The 13408-nt window shown below is 39.1% G+C and overlaps 1 protein-coding gene across 1 annotated transcript in view; it reads left to right on the top strand.

Moving 5' to 3' along the window:
* CHD7 (chromodomain helicase DNA binding protein 7) overlaps window positions 1-13408 on the top strand; it is a 171813-nt gene that overhangs the window by 67371 nt on the left and 91034 nt on the right. The window contains exon 2 of the mRNA XM_007939476.2: window positions 3208-3638. Coding sequence (XP_007937667.1) covers window positions 3208-3638 — 431 coding nt within the window. The remainder of the gene's footprint in view (window positions 1-3207; window positions 3639-13408) is intronic.

Below are 13408 nucleotides of genomic sequence, written 5' to 3'. Positions count from 1 at the left end.
AGTGCCTGGGTTTTAGTTTATCATTACTAAGAATATTTATGAGAGAAATACAGAGGTGGGGATGATGGTTAGCTGTGTTTTTCCTGTACAGGAATGTACTCGTGCACATTTATGGCTGTGCCTTCTACCTCCAAGGAGCTCTGGTGGTGTAGGTTAAAGCACTCAGCTGCTGACCAAAAAGCCAGTGATATGACTCCACCAGTGCTCTGTGGGAGAAAGATAAGTCAGTTTGATTCCATAAAGATTTACAGACTTGGAAACCTCGTGAGACAGTCCCGCTCTGTCCTGTAGAGTTGCTGTGAATTGGGATCATCTCGATGGCAGTGGTTTGTGCTGGTTTGGTTCTTCCCACACCCAATCCTCGCTTTTCTTCAGGTTCATTCCCTTTCAGGTATGACTAGAAAAGGCAATATGTATTTTAAGCTTTGTTAATATCCTAGGATTTTGTAAGAGACCTTAGAAATTATCTAATTTAAATTCTTCATTTTGCAGATGAAGAAACTGAATCTCAGATGGGGGAAGTGTTTTCCCCAGATACTAATGACAGAGCCAGGATGAGAATTTTCATTTCTTGATTTGTACTTCTGGGCTCTTTCAGTTATGCTCATGTAGATAGACAACTGACTGTAGATCTTTTTGGTAACCATGACAGAGTTCTGTGGGAACCATATAACCACTTTTCTTTTTATACAGTGCTTTTTTTTTTAATGGTTTTATTGGTCACTGGCCACTTTGGAATCAAATGAACGCTATGGAGCCTTTCCTAATACAGCCCATGTATGTGATTTCAGGCAATAGAAATAGTCAAATGCCCCTGGATTTAGGAAGCTTGACTTGAATCTCAGCTCCATCGCTACTGGGTGGCCTTGGCTGGCCACAGTGCCTCCTTGATTTTTCTTCTTTCTGAAAAATTAGGGCAAATAGTATCCCCCCCTTTTTTTTTTTTTTTTAAATGAGATTCAGGTGAATTAACACATGAAAGCATCTAGTTCAGTATCTGGCATCACATACTCACTTCCTACTTTTCTGATGGAGTCTCTGGCTGGTATAAATGGTTAATATGCTCGGCTGCTAACTGAAAGGTTGAAGATTTGTGTCCCTCGAGGTGACTTGGAAGAAAGACTTGATGAAAAGTCAGCCATTGTAAACTATATGAAGCACAGTTCTGCTCTGACACACATGAGGTGGCCATGAGTCAGAGTCAACTTGACAGCAACTGCCCTAAGACATGGCCTTGGTGAATATGGACCTGGGCTATCTGGCCTGCTTTCCTTTCATAGATGATGTGCTCAGGTGCACAGACTCTGGAGCCATCTGCTTGATGTTGATCTCAGTTCTGTTACTTACCATCTGTACCTCCCTGGGCAGGTTACTTCATCCCAGAGTGTCAGTGTCCTCAAGTGTAAAATTAGAAAAACAATTGCAGCTAGCTCTAAGGGCTGTTGTAGGGATTGAATGGTATATTAAAAAAAAACCCACTAAAAACCCGTTGATGTCAAGTTGATTCTGACTCAAGCAATTCTGTAGGACAGAACAGAACTGTCCCAGAGGGTTTCCAAAGCTGAAATCGTTACAGAAGCAGTCTGCCTCATTTTTCTCCCACAGAGCAGCTGGTGGGTTTGAACCATTGACATTTGGTTGCAGCTGAGCACTCAGCCACTGTGCTACCAGAGTATAATGGGTGTAAAATGCTTGGCCCATGCCTGGCACATAGTAAGAGTGTTCAATAAACATCAGCCATTATTGTTGTTGTTGCTGTTTGTATTCCAGTTACTATTAATTATCAGGGGGATCATGTGAAAAAGGCAGAAATGAATAACATTTGCATATTTAACATTTGGTTTCCTAATTTTTTGGTGGAATTTAAAGGTCCATTAGAAGTCAAAATTTTTAGTTTGGATCATGAGCTGTTGAGGCTGCCATGTGCAGGAATCCCTCTCATCTCAGCTGATCCTCCAGAACCCCATTCTCATTAATGGTATTCTCTAATGTGTTTAAGGCAATCTCTGGATATATTCCTAGTAAATGCCAAGGAGCTCCTGCAGTGCATGTCAAATCTGACAATTCAAGTTTTCTTTCTCTCAGTGAAATTTCTAAATGGAAAACTTAGAAAAGTTAAGAAAAGCATTGTCCACATTTCATACAGTACAAGAAATTTAACCAATCCAAAGTCATTATGCTTGGATATGTACTTTTAATTTGATGGTTTAATGGAGAACATAGAAATGACCTAGACTGTAGAAGATTTATGTGTTGTGTTTATTTTTTAATTTCAGCTGTTCACAGTATCAGAATCTTGCAATGTTAATTACACTTACTCTTTTTGAAATGGCTAAACTACTTACCTTTAATTTGAATCTGTGTTCCCTCATGGGGAAAAGAACTCCACTTACACTTATTCTTTGTGGTTTTTCTTTTGCAGCAGCTTTGTTACTCACCCTTTTCTATATAGGCTGGTTAGAACATGGACAACATTATCAGTTTATGAGAATTTGTTTCTTCCTGAACTGAAAATTTTTTTTTCCAGCCTGTCCACCCATGTCTGCCCATAGATCAGTGCTTGTCATCACTGACAATGCAGTACTGTATATGCAGAAGGATCCTGAACTGAAATCTTTACTGTAGACTCACTTCTCACTTATTGGCATGGTTAGGTTCCAAAGATCAGGTTGTTATGGGAAAATCAGCATTATGCAAAAATGGAGGATGACCACATCACATCACAAAGTGGGGTATGGCTAGACCATTACATAACTGCCAAATTATATCATTACATAACTGCCAAATGATATCGTTATGTAACTGGCAAACCACTGAGAATCATGGCCCAGCCAAGTTGACACATAACATTAAACATCACAGTGAGAGTTATTCTTGCCTTGCACCGTGGCCTTTGTTACTGCCAGATATGTGTCAGTAATGTGCAAAATAGTTAGGTAGTAGATTTTTTTTTTTACTATTGTAAATGCTAAATGTCGGAATAAGATAGTAAGTGAGGAGAAGGTGTGTTATTAAATTACTTTTTAAAAATATAATTATATTTTGGGATGTGAAAAAATGATAGATTCCACAACTGTCTAGCTGGTGAAATATTTGCTACTTGAGAATAGAATAAGTTTTAGAAACATCAGCCACTAACTTTCAGTTCCTTTCTTCTTCACCATGAAGAATGATAAACTAATTTCAATTCCTATTTGTGTCTCTCAGCATTCTCCATCGGAGCCCTTTCTAGAGAAACCAGTGCCGGATATGACTCAGGTTAGTGGACCGAATGCTCAGCTAGGGAAGAGTGAAGATTACCTGTCGTCAGTAGAACAGCAGCCACAGCAAAAGAAGAAGAAAAAGAAAAACAACCACATTGTTGCAGAGGATCCCAGTAAAAGTTTTGGTAAAGATGATTTCCCTGGTGGGGTTGATAACCAAGAACTAAACAGAAACTCACTAGATGGGTCCCAAGAAGAAAAAAAGAAAAAGAAAAGGCCGAAGGTAAAAAAAGATCCGAAGGAACTGAAAGAACCCAAGGAGAAAAAAGAGCCCAAGGAACCCAAGACCCCGAAAACCCCTAAGATGCCCAAAGAGCCAAAGGAAAAGAAAGCAAAAACTGCCACGCCAAAACCCAAATCCAGCAAAAAGTCAAGGTAGGCTGTGGGCAGAATCAAAAGTGCACCAAACACTTCTAGGCTATGCAACAGGAGGAGGAAGAGGCAATTTGATTTTTGTTGTCATTGTTGAGTTTTTTCCTGTAATGTCCAAACAAGAAAGTTAAGGTTTGTATGCATTTTGAATTTAGGACTCAGTTGTTATGAACTGTTGATTTGGGTGATAGATTTTAGAGCTCTTACTGGGAAAAAAAATATTTACTGTTTCAAAACATTTTCTTGTATTCTTGTGAAAATTAATCATTTAACCATAGAACCAAGTTAATTATTTGTAAACATGGACCAGCAACCTCATTTTCAGTGATAATGTTTAGCTGGGAAGGAAGGATGATAGAGGAAAGCATTTCAGCCCTGTTTTCCAGAAGTTGAAATGAGAGAATTAATTATCTCCACTTGGCGGAGTAAACCTTCCAGGGACAGAGGTGAAATCCTAGTGGGCAACATGAGAGAAATCAAATAGCAGTTACCCATTTGATAGGTGTTCAAGAGTAGCATGCACTTTAGGTTCTAGGAAATGGCCTTCCTTCACTCATACTTCCCCTCCATTCTTCCCCACCAACACTCTGACCCCCCAGAAGTCATATTTACTCAGTAAGAAAAGCCAAGAGGAGAAGACATTGATGACTAATTTTTTCATTTGTATTGAACATTTCTTACAACTGTTCTGAACCAGTTCCAAACATCTGAATCTATTTTTCAGAATATGGCTTATGTTAGAAAATATAGTTTCCAGATGGAAATATGGTCAGACTTGGTTAATCTGAACCTGTTTGCAAACTCTATTAGAAAACATGCTCCATCCCCTCCCCCCATGTGCCCACACATGCACACACACATGCCCACATTCAATTTTGCAGTTGATGTGCTTGACTTGAACTTTTTAAGATCACTGTATCTAAATCTTTCACTTCTAGACTGTCCTGTGTGTGCATGTGCAGGTATACAAATAGAGGACATGAATACTGTGACCAGAAAGATGCTGTCTGTTACAAAGCATGCTGAAGGGGCAAGCTTTGATTTTTCAGCTTCCTGCTGAAAATATTAAAGCAACCCCCAATAAAAATTTTTGCCATCAGTACCTTTTATGTTGACAAAATAACTGAATTATGTTCAATTATCACAATCTTACAGATGACTTACTACTTGCATTTACTTTTGAGCATTCTTTGATGCCTCAGGATGTGGTCTTTTAGTTGAAAATCAGTATTTTTTCCCCTTATGAACATTCTTATGAACTCACAGCCCATTATAAACTCTGTTTTTATTAATTTCAGAAATACTTCATTCAGTGCTTACCATGTCTAGGTACTGTGTTAAGTGTTAGGGGTATGATGGTGAGCAAGGAACACATGGTTAAAATTTCAGTCTGACTAATCAGGTGGTTTTTGAATATATAATTGCCTCTTGTGCTTTTGATAGGAGGGAAAGTATATGCACATTTCTCCCAAGGAGAAGGAGATTGAAGCAAAATCTAAAAAAAAAAAATGTAACTTTTTTCATCTAATTTAAAATGTAGGAGTCTGTTTTCTAGAGAAGCTTTCTGGGGCTCAGAAAATATATCACACAGTAATTTTAACTTCAATTTCTATCTTAATTTTTTGGAGTGGTTACCTAATGGTAAAATCTGATAGAAAGAATATCTATCTTTATATATCTTAGATCTTGTCATAAATTTCCAAGCATATTCTTTCATGCTCTGATTCTACATCAGACTAGCTACTATCTTTAAAAATGCATTTTGCATATCCTTAATTCTATAGGATACTTTGGGAGCTCTGGTGACATAGTGCCTAAGACATTTGACTGCTAACCAGAAAGCTGGTGGTTCAAACCCACCAGCCACTCCTTGGAAGAAAGGTTTTGGCAATCTACTTCCTTAGTGATATCGTCTTGGAAACCCAAGGAGGGGTCACTGTGAGTCAGATCTGAGTCAATGGCAGTTTGTATTTGTTTGTTTGTTTGTTGGTAGAATACTTTGTTTGTTTGTTGGTAGGATACTTTGGGGGCAGATATTAAATTGTCAAGTTGAACAATGAAAATTGTTCAAAGTTCCTTAACAATCTTAAACAACTGTTTGGGATTTGGGGCATTGCGATCTAGTTAGTTTTGGGCACCTCCCACACCTCCTGGGTTTAGGTATCCACCCTGTGTTTATCCAATAAAGAAGCAGTCACTGCTCACCTCATGTGCCTGCTGCCAACTGTCCCTCCTGCACTCTTGAGTCTCCTGTGCAGGTGAAGTGTCCAGCATAGCTGGACCTGAGCAAGGATTTGCACTAGAGTCACTGCTTATGGAAAGGGGAAAAGAGTGCCTGTTTTCTCTCAGGAAAGAGGCCTAGTACTTTTTTTTTTTCCTCCACTGCTTTTGCCTGCTGGTCTTGGTCAATGGCTTCTCTAAGTGGTAGTTGTTTCCCAGTGATGTGGAAATGATTGATTGAAATGCTGGTGTTGAGTCTGGACATGCTCAGGTGAAAAGGAAGCTCCCTTCATGTGACCAGTGACTTTGAGTGGGCAGCTGAAGTGTTTGCAATACCTCTGTCAACGCTGGTGACTTTACCACTTGTAAAGTTTTGCTGATTTAAAAGTGTTGAAACTGTTCCTGAGAATCTTTTCCTTTATTAATGGTCAGTGCTGCAGATGGTTATGGTGGGCTCATAATATGGTAACTGAATCAAGATTTTAAGTAAATTTACAAACCAAACCATTATTCTATTGAACCACAGTGTTTCTCTTGGTCAAAGGAATTGAATATGCTGAATTGTTGTCTTGTTCTGCTGTGTTTAGAAAGGAAATAGCATCCCTAAAGCAAGGATAAGTAGAATGCATACAACTAAATGTAAATTCTGAATAGCATAACAAAACAATTATGTAAATTGAATATGCAGTGATGAAGGTAATAGGGGGTTTGGGTTATGTTAGTACTAGTGTTGAATTGCCATAGTGGTTTGCTCTTAAGCACTGGAATACAGGCAGTGGCAATTTTGTTATGTAAAAGGTTATATGATACCAGTTATTTCCATTCTTGAGTAAGTTCACTTGATGAATGTGTTTTTATGAAAATAGTTTTCCTAGAGAGGGTTAAAATAGAGGGAATAAACAAGTAAAATGAAAATTTTAGTTCAGAGATACTCACATTTTTCCTTTATAGACCTTATTCCATATCGTTGGTGAGGTTCTACAGAATGGGAATCCCTTGAGTATGTGGTAAAGGAGTGGCTAGCTGCAGGTCTGGCTGACCCTGCAATGAATCTTGGCAAGGAAAGAGCTTGTTCTGTGTCATCCACACATTCTCCTTAATAAAGTCACATAAAGAGTGTCTGTTGGAGAGTGGGTCAGACTTTTCTTGTATGCTTTTGTGATGCCCATCTCACCATCATATCACCTGACCAGGTTTCCCTAGGTATATGGTGGAGGCTTGAATTTGTGGCCATTCTCAGCTAGTTGGACTTTTTGACAATCAGAACAACACATGTCTTGGTCCTCTTCAGGAAGAACCTAACAGAATCTGCCCAGGAGCTGGTATATAGAGTGGTATTGAAACAAACAAACAAAAAAGGTACTTAAGACCTCAAAAAGAAATGTTTAAGATCATCATGTTCACATTCCTCTTTTTTTTGACTGGGACTCTTTTTTTCCCTTTCCCTCTTTATGTTAAATGTGTATTTTTCTTCTCTCTCCCCCACCCCAACCCAGTGCTCTCACCAGGTGTTCTTACTGCTTTCAAATATTGGCGGTTAATATTGCAAATAAAAAGTAAGATATTTGGGGACTGGAGAGACTGCCATTTTGCATATGGAGGGATTCATGGTGCTGAAGTAGGAGGATCTGCATTCTTCTTTTCAATGCATTTACTGTTATGTGCTTGGCCTTGTGAAATGAGAGAGAATTTGGAGGAAGTGCTTTCTCTGAGTGTTTTTTGAGGATTTAGTGGTCCATTTAGCTATATAAAGATTCTTTGAATGTGCATAAAGAAGGGAACTTGGCCAGAGATTGTGACTTGACTACTGAAGCTTCAGTTAAATGAAGCACTGGAGAGTTGCTCACACTGCACGATCTAGGAGCACATTTCCGTTCTTTGCTCTATTCTCCACCTGCCAATATATATGAAATTTAATAGGCAACTACGATGCTGTTTTTCAATTAAGAGTGAAAATGTCATTTTACTTTAAACCAAAAAATGTACAGACAGCTCTTACTTTCCTTTTTCTAAAAAAATAAGTACAAAAGTGGTAAAGTACATTTTTTGTAAACTACACTATTATTATTAGCAGTAACAGTTAACAAGTCTGTAGCAACTTTCTTCTGGAAAACTTAGCTTTTCAGATAATGTTTTCTATTCAGCCAGCAAAGTCAAAAGTGACATATTTTGGTAACTTAGAACATATTTTATGATGTGCTCTTGTATGTTTAAAATTTCTCAGAGATTAAACACAAACACAAACTACTAAACCACTTTTGCCAATATGTACAACACCTCAGGCATTCATTTATCTTTGCATCAGATACGTGGGTAATAAAATAAGTTAAACTCATAACTTTTCTTCTTCTTTATTTACTCACTTGCTATGAGTTAGTCTTGACCCAAGATGTTGGACCATTTGAGAGCCTCAGTTAAGTGTTTTACACCACGTATTTGCAGAGAAGAGTATAGATTTCTTAAACGTAGGGTGTGAAATGGATTTCTGAGCACTTTCTGTGTTGGAGAGGGACAAGGAGGACAGTCCATGCTTAGTGCCTGTGACATGGAGGAGTGTTGTCTGGCTTTCCCTACTCGTCTGTTGCTACCTAGTCTCTGGTTCATCAAGTACAAGCTACAACTAAGGGATGGGCCCTGGCACCCTTGTCCTGATCATCTCTCTCACCAGAGTTCACCTCCTTTTTACAGAAGGGGGTTGTGCAGGCTTTTTAGACCTTAGTCATTCTTTCTTTCAGTATAACCACCCAAGGTCTTTCCATTGCCGGTGAGAGGCCAAATGTGAGCCTTCCTCTATCTTCTCTTAAATTAGCTGAATAAGCAAGGAGGGAGAGAGCTGTAATCCCATTGTTAAGAGAGATCCGGATATCTTTGAAAATATGTGGTTCAGTTTCTACTCATTGAGGAAGGAGTGAGAGTAACAACATTGACCTTCAAAACAAGTTCAGACACATGTTTGTGCTAGGTGAAGGGGCCTGCTGGAAATTCCCATTCTGCCAGGCTAGTGCACTGCAGTGGATTCTGAAGCAGTAGCCTGCTGCCACTTAGGTTCATGGAGAAGAGGGTGATGTTGAACTCACTTTCAACTTCCATTGCCACCCATCATATGAAACTTGAGAGGTGAGGAGGCTATGCACAGCAGTAGGAGGTTAGAAGGGGATTTTTCTGGAGAAAACATTTCTTTGAAGTCTTTCTTAAGTGAATTGTAGAGCATGTATCACCATAGCAGATATGGTTGTGATGTTAAGGCCTTCACCTTCAGTAAACAGCAGAAGGAATCCTAGGGTGATTTTTAAATTACAACTGGGAAATGAAAGAGTATGTATGAGAAAACGCTCCTGAAAAGTCTGAAGGTCTTATAAATGGCAAAGTGTATTAGTCACATGATATTAGTCATCTTCTGCCTAGCAGAGGCCCCTTTCAGTCATTGTATGCTTGTGTAAAGGCTGTCCCACAGAGAATTAGTTGTCTGAAATCCTAGCTCTTGCTTCAGCCACCTTTATATTGAAGTCTCCATTGCTTAACTTTAAAGTTTTAAATAGGGGGGAAAAGAACAAAAACCCAAATCCACTGCTGTCAAGTCAATTCCAACTCATAGTGACCCTATAGGGGAGAATAGAATGACCCTATAGGGTTTCCAAGGTTGTAAATCTTTACAGAAGCACACTGCCTCATCTTTCTCCCACAGAGCAGCTGGCGGGTTTGAACTGCTAACCTTTTAGTTAGCAGACAAATGCTTTAACCGCTATGCCACCAAAGCTCCTTAAAATAGAGAAGTAGAGAGTATACAGTAAGGAAAGACAACATCCATGAATTTTCCCTTTGAATATACTTCTATATGTCACTGAACAATTTGTGTAGAAATTGTTGAAGGGGAACCTAAACTCCTGTGTAAACCTTCACCAAGACCACAATAAAATATTATTTAAAAGAATATACTTCTATATGTAGCCTTGGCTCCTATAGGAATAATGTAATTTCATGGGCTTTCAACTTTTCCTATTAGGGTGAGTGGTGATACCTTCTTCTTTTAGGACTTACCATCTGGTCTCCGTCATTCTCTACGTACTTGATGTTGTTGTTGTTATGTGCCGTCGAGTCGGCCCCGACTCATAGCGACCCTTCCTTGGGTTTCCGAGGCAGTATCACTACGGAAGTAGGATTGCCCAATCTTCCTTCCGAGGAGTGGCTGGTGGGTTTGAACCGCCAGCCTTCTGGTTAGCAGTCAAGTGCTTTAGCCGCTATGCTACCAGAGCTCCTCTACCTACTTATAGCACCTAAGTAAATTGTGGGAGGGTAGAAGGTCTGTTATCCCTTCCAGCAGATCAGAGGAGATACTTATGCATCCAGGGAGTGGGGCTCTGACTGCGAGACGTCCTCATTTGTTTCCCTTCCCAGGTCATGGAAATGCTGTGTGTAAATAATTGTGGTGTCTTAGAATTTGGCATGAATAGCCAAGTATTTGCCCCATGGTTGGGCACTCATAAGAGTGTGCTATGGTATAATGACATTGAAAGCATGCTTTTTGCATCTGTTTTGTAATGTCTTGTTTATTTAATTCTTTTGTGTTGCATCACAGTGCCAGGCTGTGCATAGAGCAAAAGTGGCTAATATCTGTGTGGTGCTACTGTGATCAGATGACAGATTAGCTAACTGGACATCTCTCCAGTATTATTTCTGGCAGATCTTAATTCAACACATACAACTCAATGGCTTCAATGGTTTTTAGGTTTTCAATGATAATTCTTGACTGTGAGATGAGTCATTTTTTTTCTAGAATATATTAAATATTAAAAATGAGTTAGGCTTTTTCAGGAGAACATTCTACTATACTTTCTCTTTCTTTCATTTTCGTTTTAAACATTCACCTTAAAAAAATTGGTCAACCCTGTAGTCATCCCTAGGACTGGGTTCTAATATTATTAGAAGATTTAAAATTTAAAATTGGAGTTGCCTCCAAGAGGCCAGGGCAGCCTTGGGCTAGCAGGAGATCTCTGTGAGGAGAGTAAGATGCCTTCTGGCCAGTCCCCAGCACGGGCTCTCTAACCAGGCTGCTCTGCTCTGGTGCTAGGACTGTGACTTATTGAGCTAAAGCACACACACTCTTTGAGCATGAGCATCCTCATCTGTGGGAAGTTTGCTTATACATGTAAAGGATCAGCATATTGACTTTGAAATATATGTTTTAAAAGAAAGAATTAGGTGTCTGGATCTCTTACAAGGTTATTTGCTCATCCTTTCCTAAAAATCTAGCATAGATCATACACTAAGGGAATGTTTTGTTTTATAATAACCACTTAAGGTAACGATATAGATTAAATTATTGTGGCTTATAAATATTCTGGCCAATGACATTCAGAGAACTTAAAGTCTATTCATAATTTATCATTGAAATTATAGGTTTGTTCTGAGTAAATCAGAATTCCCTTCCCTCCTCTTCCTCTTCTCTCTTTTTCTACATAGAAGAGGAAAGTGAAAAAATTATGGGTTGAGTTGGGGTTGACAAGGCATCTGCTTGGTGTGAGACATGTGGGCACAGGCTAGGTGACTCAGAGCTGCCTACAGGCTGACCTGTGTGCCAGGGTTGCTGGTGTGGAAGGGACCAGCCAAGGGACTTGTTCTTCCCCTTTTCCCCCTAGAAGTTCACTGTCCAAGGTTGCCTTGCAAAAAATTTCAATTGCAGAGAATCTCAAATATTTAGGGAAGGCTAAGCACTCCTAGGGTTTCGGCTAAGGAGCTCTGATTGCTTTGGGTGGGGGTTGCTGTTGACTTTAGTGTTTGCCACCTGTCACTCAGTCCCCCCCCCCCCCCCATTAGTATATTTGGACATTTGCTTTTTATTATATTTTAGCTGTTAAATAAATTTTAGTCTTTGGATTTTTAAACTTTTATCTTGTTAATTTTACTTTATGATATACTGCATTTTATGTTGCTTTAATCGAACATTTTAAACTTCTTTCTCAAGTACTTTATTTTGTCTTTTCTAGTTTGCCTCTTTATCTTTTAACTTTCTTTTTCACTGTTTACAAATAGTAGGAGGTGCTTAGAGGAAATCCTGTGCTCTTAAGATGAACAACTAGATACTCTTCTACCAGCATGAAGTCCATGACCCTAACAACTTATGACATATTCCATTATGATAGCCCAGATATATTTGGAATTGCAAAATGCCACAAACAGAGGGCATCTCTCTTATATCTTATTCATTAGGCTCAATTCTTTTTTAAAACAACCATATAAAAATATAAGGACATGCTTAATACCTTTTTGCTCTTTTTCTAAAACATTCTAGTATAACATTTTAGATAGGCTTGAGTCCTTGAAAATGAACCTGATTAATCTTGAGACCCCAACCACAAAGTTGATTTTCTTCAATGCAGTGAGAGTCTTCACTAACATATTCCATTCTAATGGCCCATTTCATTGAGAACTCCCTCCCGTTTCTTATAACATCTACATTAACTGACCATATTCTTCTCACCACATTCTGTTCCACAAAATGGTTCCTTCCCAAATCATCTTTCTACTGAGGACTTAGATCCTTATCCAACAGTAGTCAGTGTTTAACTGCATTCTTCCTTAAAATGTTTTATAATCAATTCAGATAGCTGTCTTTCTAGTAAGTTCTTCCACCTTTGCATAAAGACTTGCTTAGAAAGCCTGCAGTGTTTCTCACCAAAAAGAATGAGTTACTTGTGCCGGGAGCTCAGATGGGTTTATCTAGCTCCACTCCAGGCAAAATCACTTACTTTGTCATTCTGAGCTCTTATGGTCATAGCTGCATATGAGTCTTCCATATGGGAGGATTCCCTACAATGTCCCTCCACATGACATAATCCTCTCTGAGTACCAAATTCGTGTTCTCGGAATGTTTGTTTTTGTAAGTCCTCTTATCTCTGATTCCATTGGGGACAGCTGCAGAACTTTAGAGCTTGGTTTGACAGGGACAGCCTGAGTGTCAGTTGAGCTGGGCCTTGTGTACTTCCAGTTGCCCATGAGCGTGACCCCCACTCTCATGATGAGATGTGAAGTGCAGGGCTGGCAGAGCAGCAGGGGCCCTTCAGCCTCCAGCAGCATCCCAGTAAAATGCTCTCCCTCCGTGGTTACCAGGGCTTCTGCTCACTTCCTGAACTGATGGTTCTGCATCTTGTCACATCAGTAATGGTGGTGGTGGGGTTAGGGGGAGGTCAGGAACCAGGAACTTTGTAAATAGTAGAGGAAGTATGTTGATGGCATTCTTTTTACTTGGTCTGAAAAATTGCTAAGTTTCACTCTATTTTGATAATATGTTAGACTCATTTTAGCTGAACTACATAGGTTTTTCATCATAAAGATAGACTTTGTTGTGGGATGTCCTTTAAGTGAGTTAAAAGAAAGTATTTGGAGTAGTGCCTGGCACATCTTAAGTGCTGTATACGTGTTTGTTTTTGTTATTGCTATTACTTGTGTTGTTAAATAGATCAATGAATATTTATGGGTACCTATGTAACCAGGCATTAAGAATACAACAATAAATAAATAAGACACAGTTCCTACTATTCTTGAGCTTGCCGTAT

Source organism: Orycteropus afer, unplaced genomic scaffold, assembly GCF_000298275.1.
Source record: "Orycteropus afer afer isolate SDZICR_OR568_19922 unplaced genomic scaffold, OryAfe1.0 scaffold00060, whole genome shotgun sequence".
Classification (NCBI taxonomy): domain Eukaryota; kingdom Metazoa; phylum Chordata; class Mammalia; order Tubulidentata; family Orycteropodidae; genus Orycteropus; species Orycteropus afer.
Note: the sequence above shows the minus strand (reverse complement) of the source record. Positions and strands in the feature narration are given on the sequence as shown.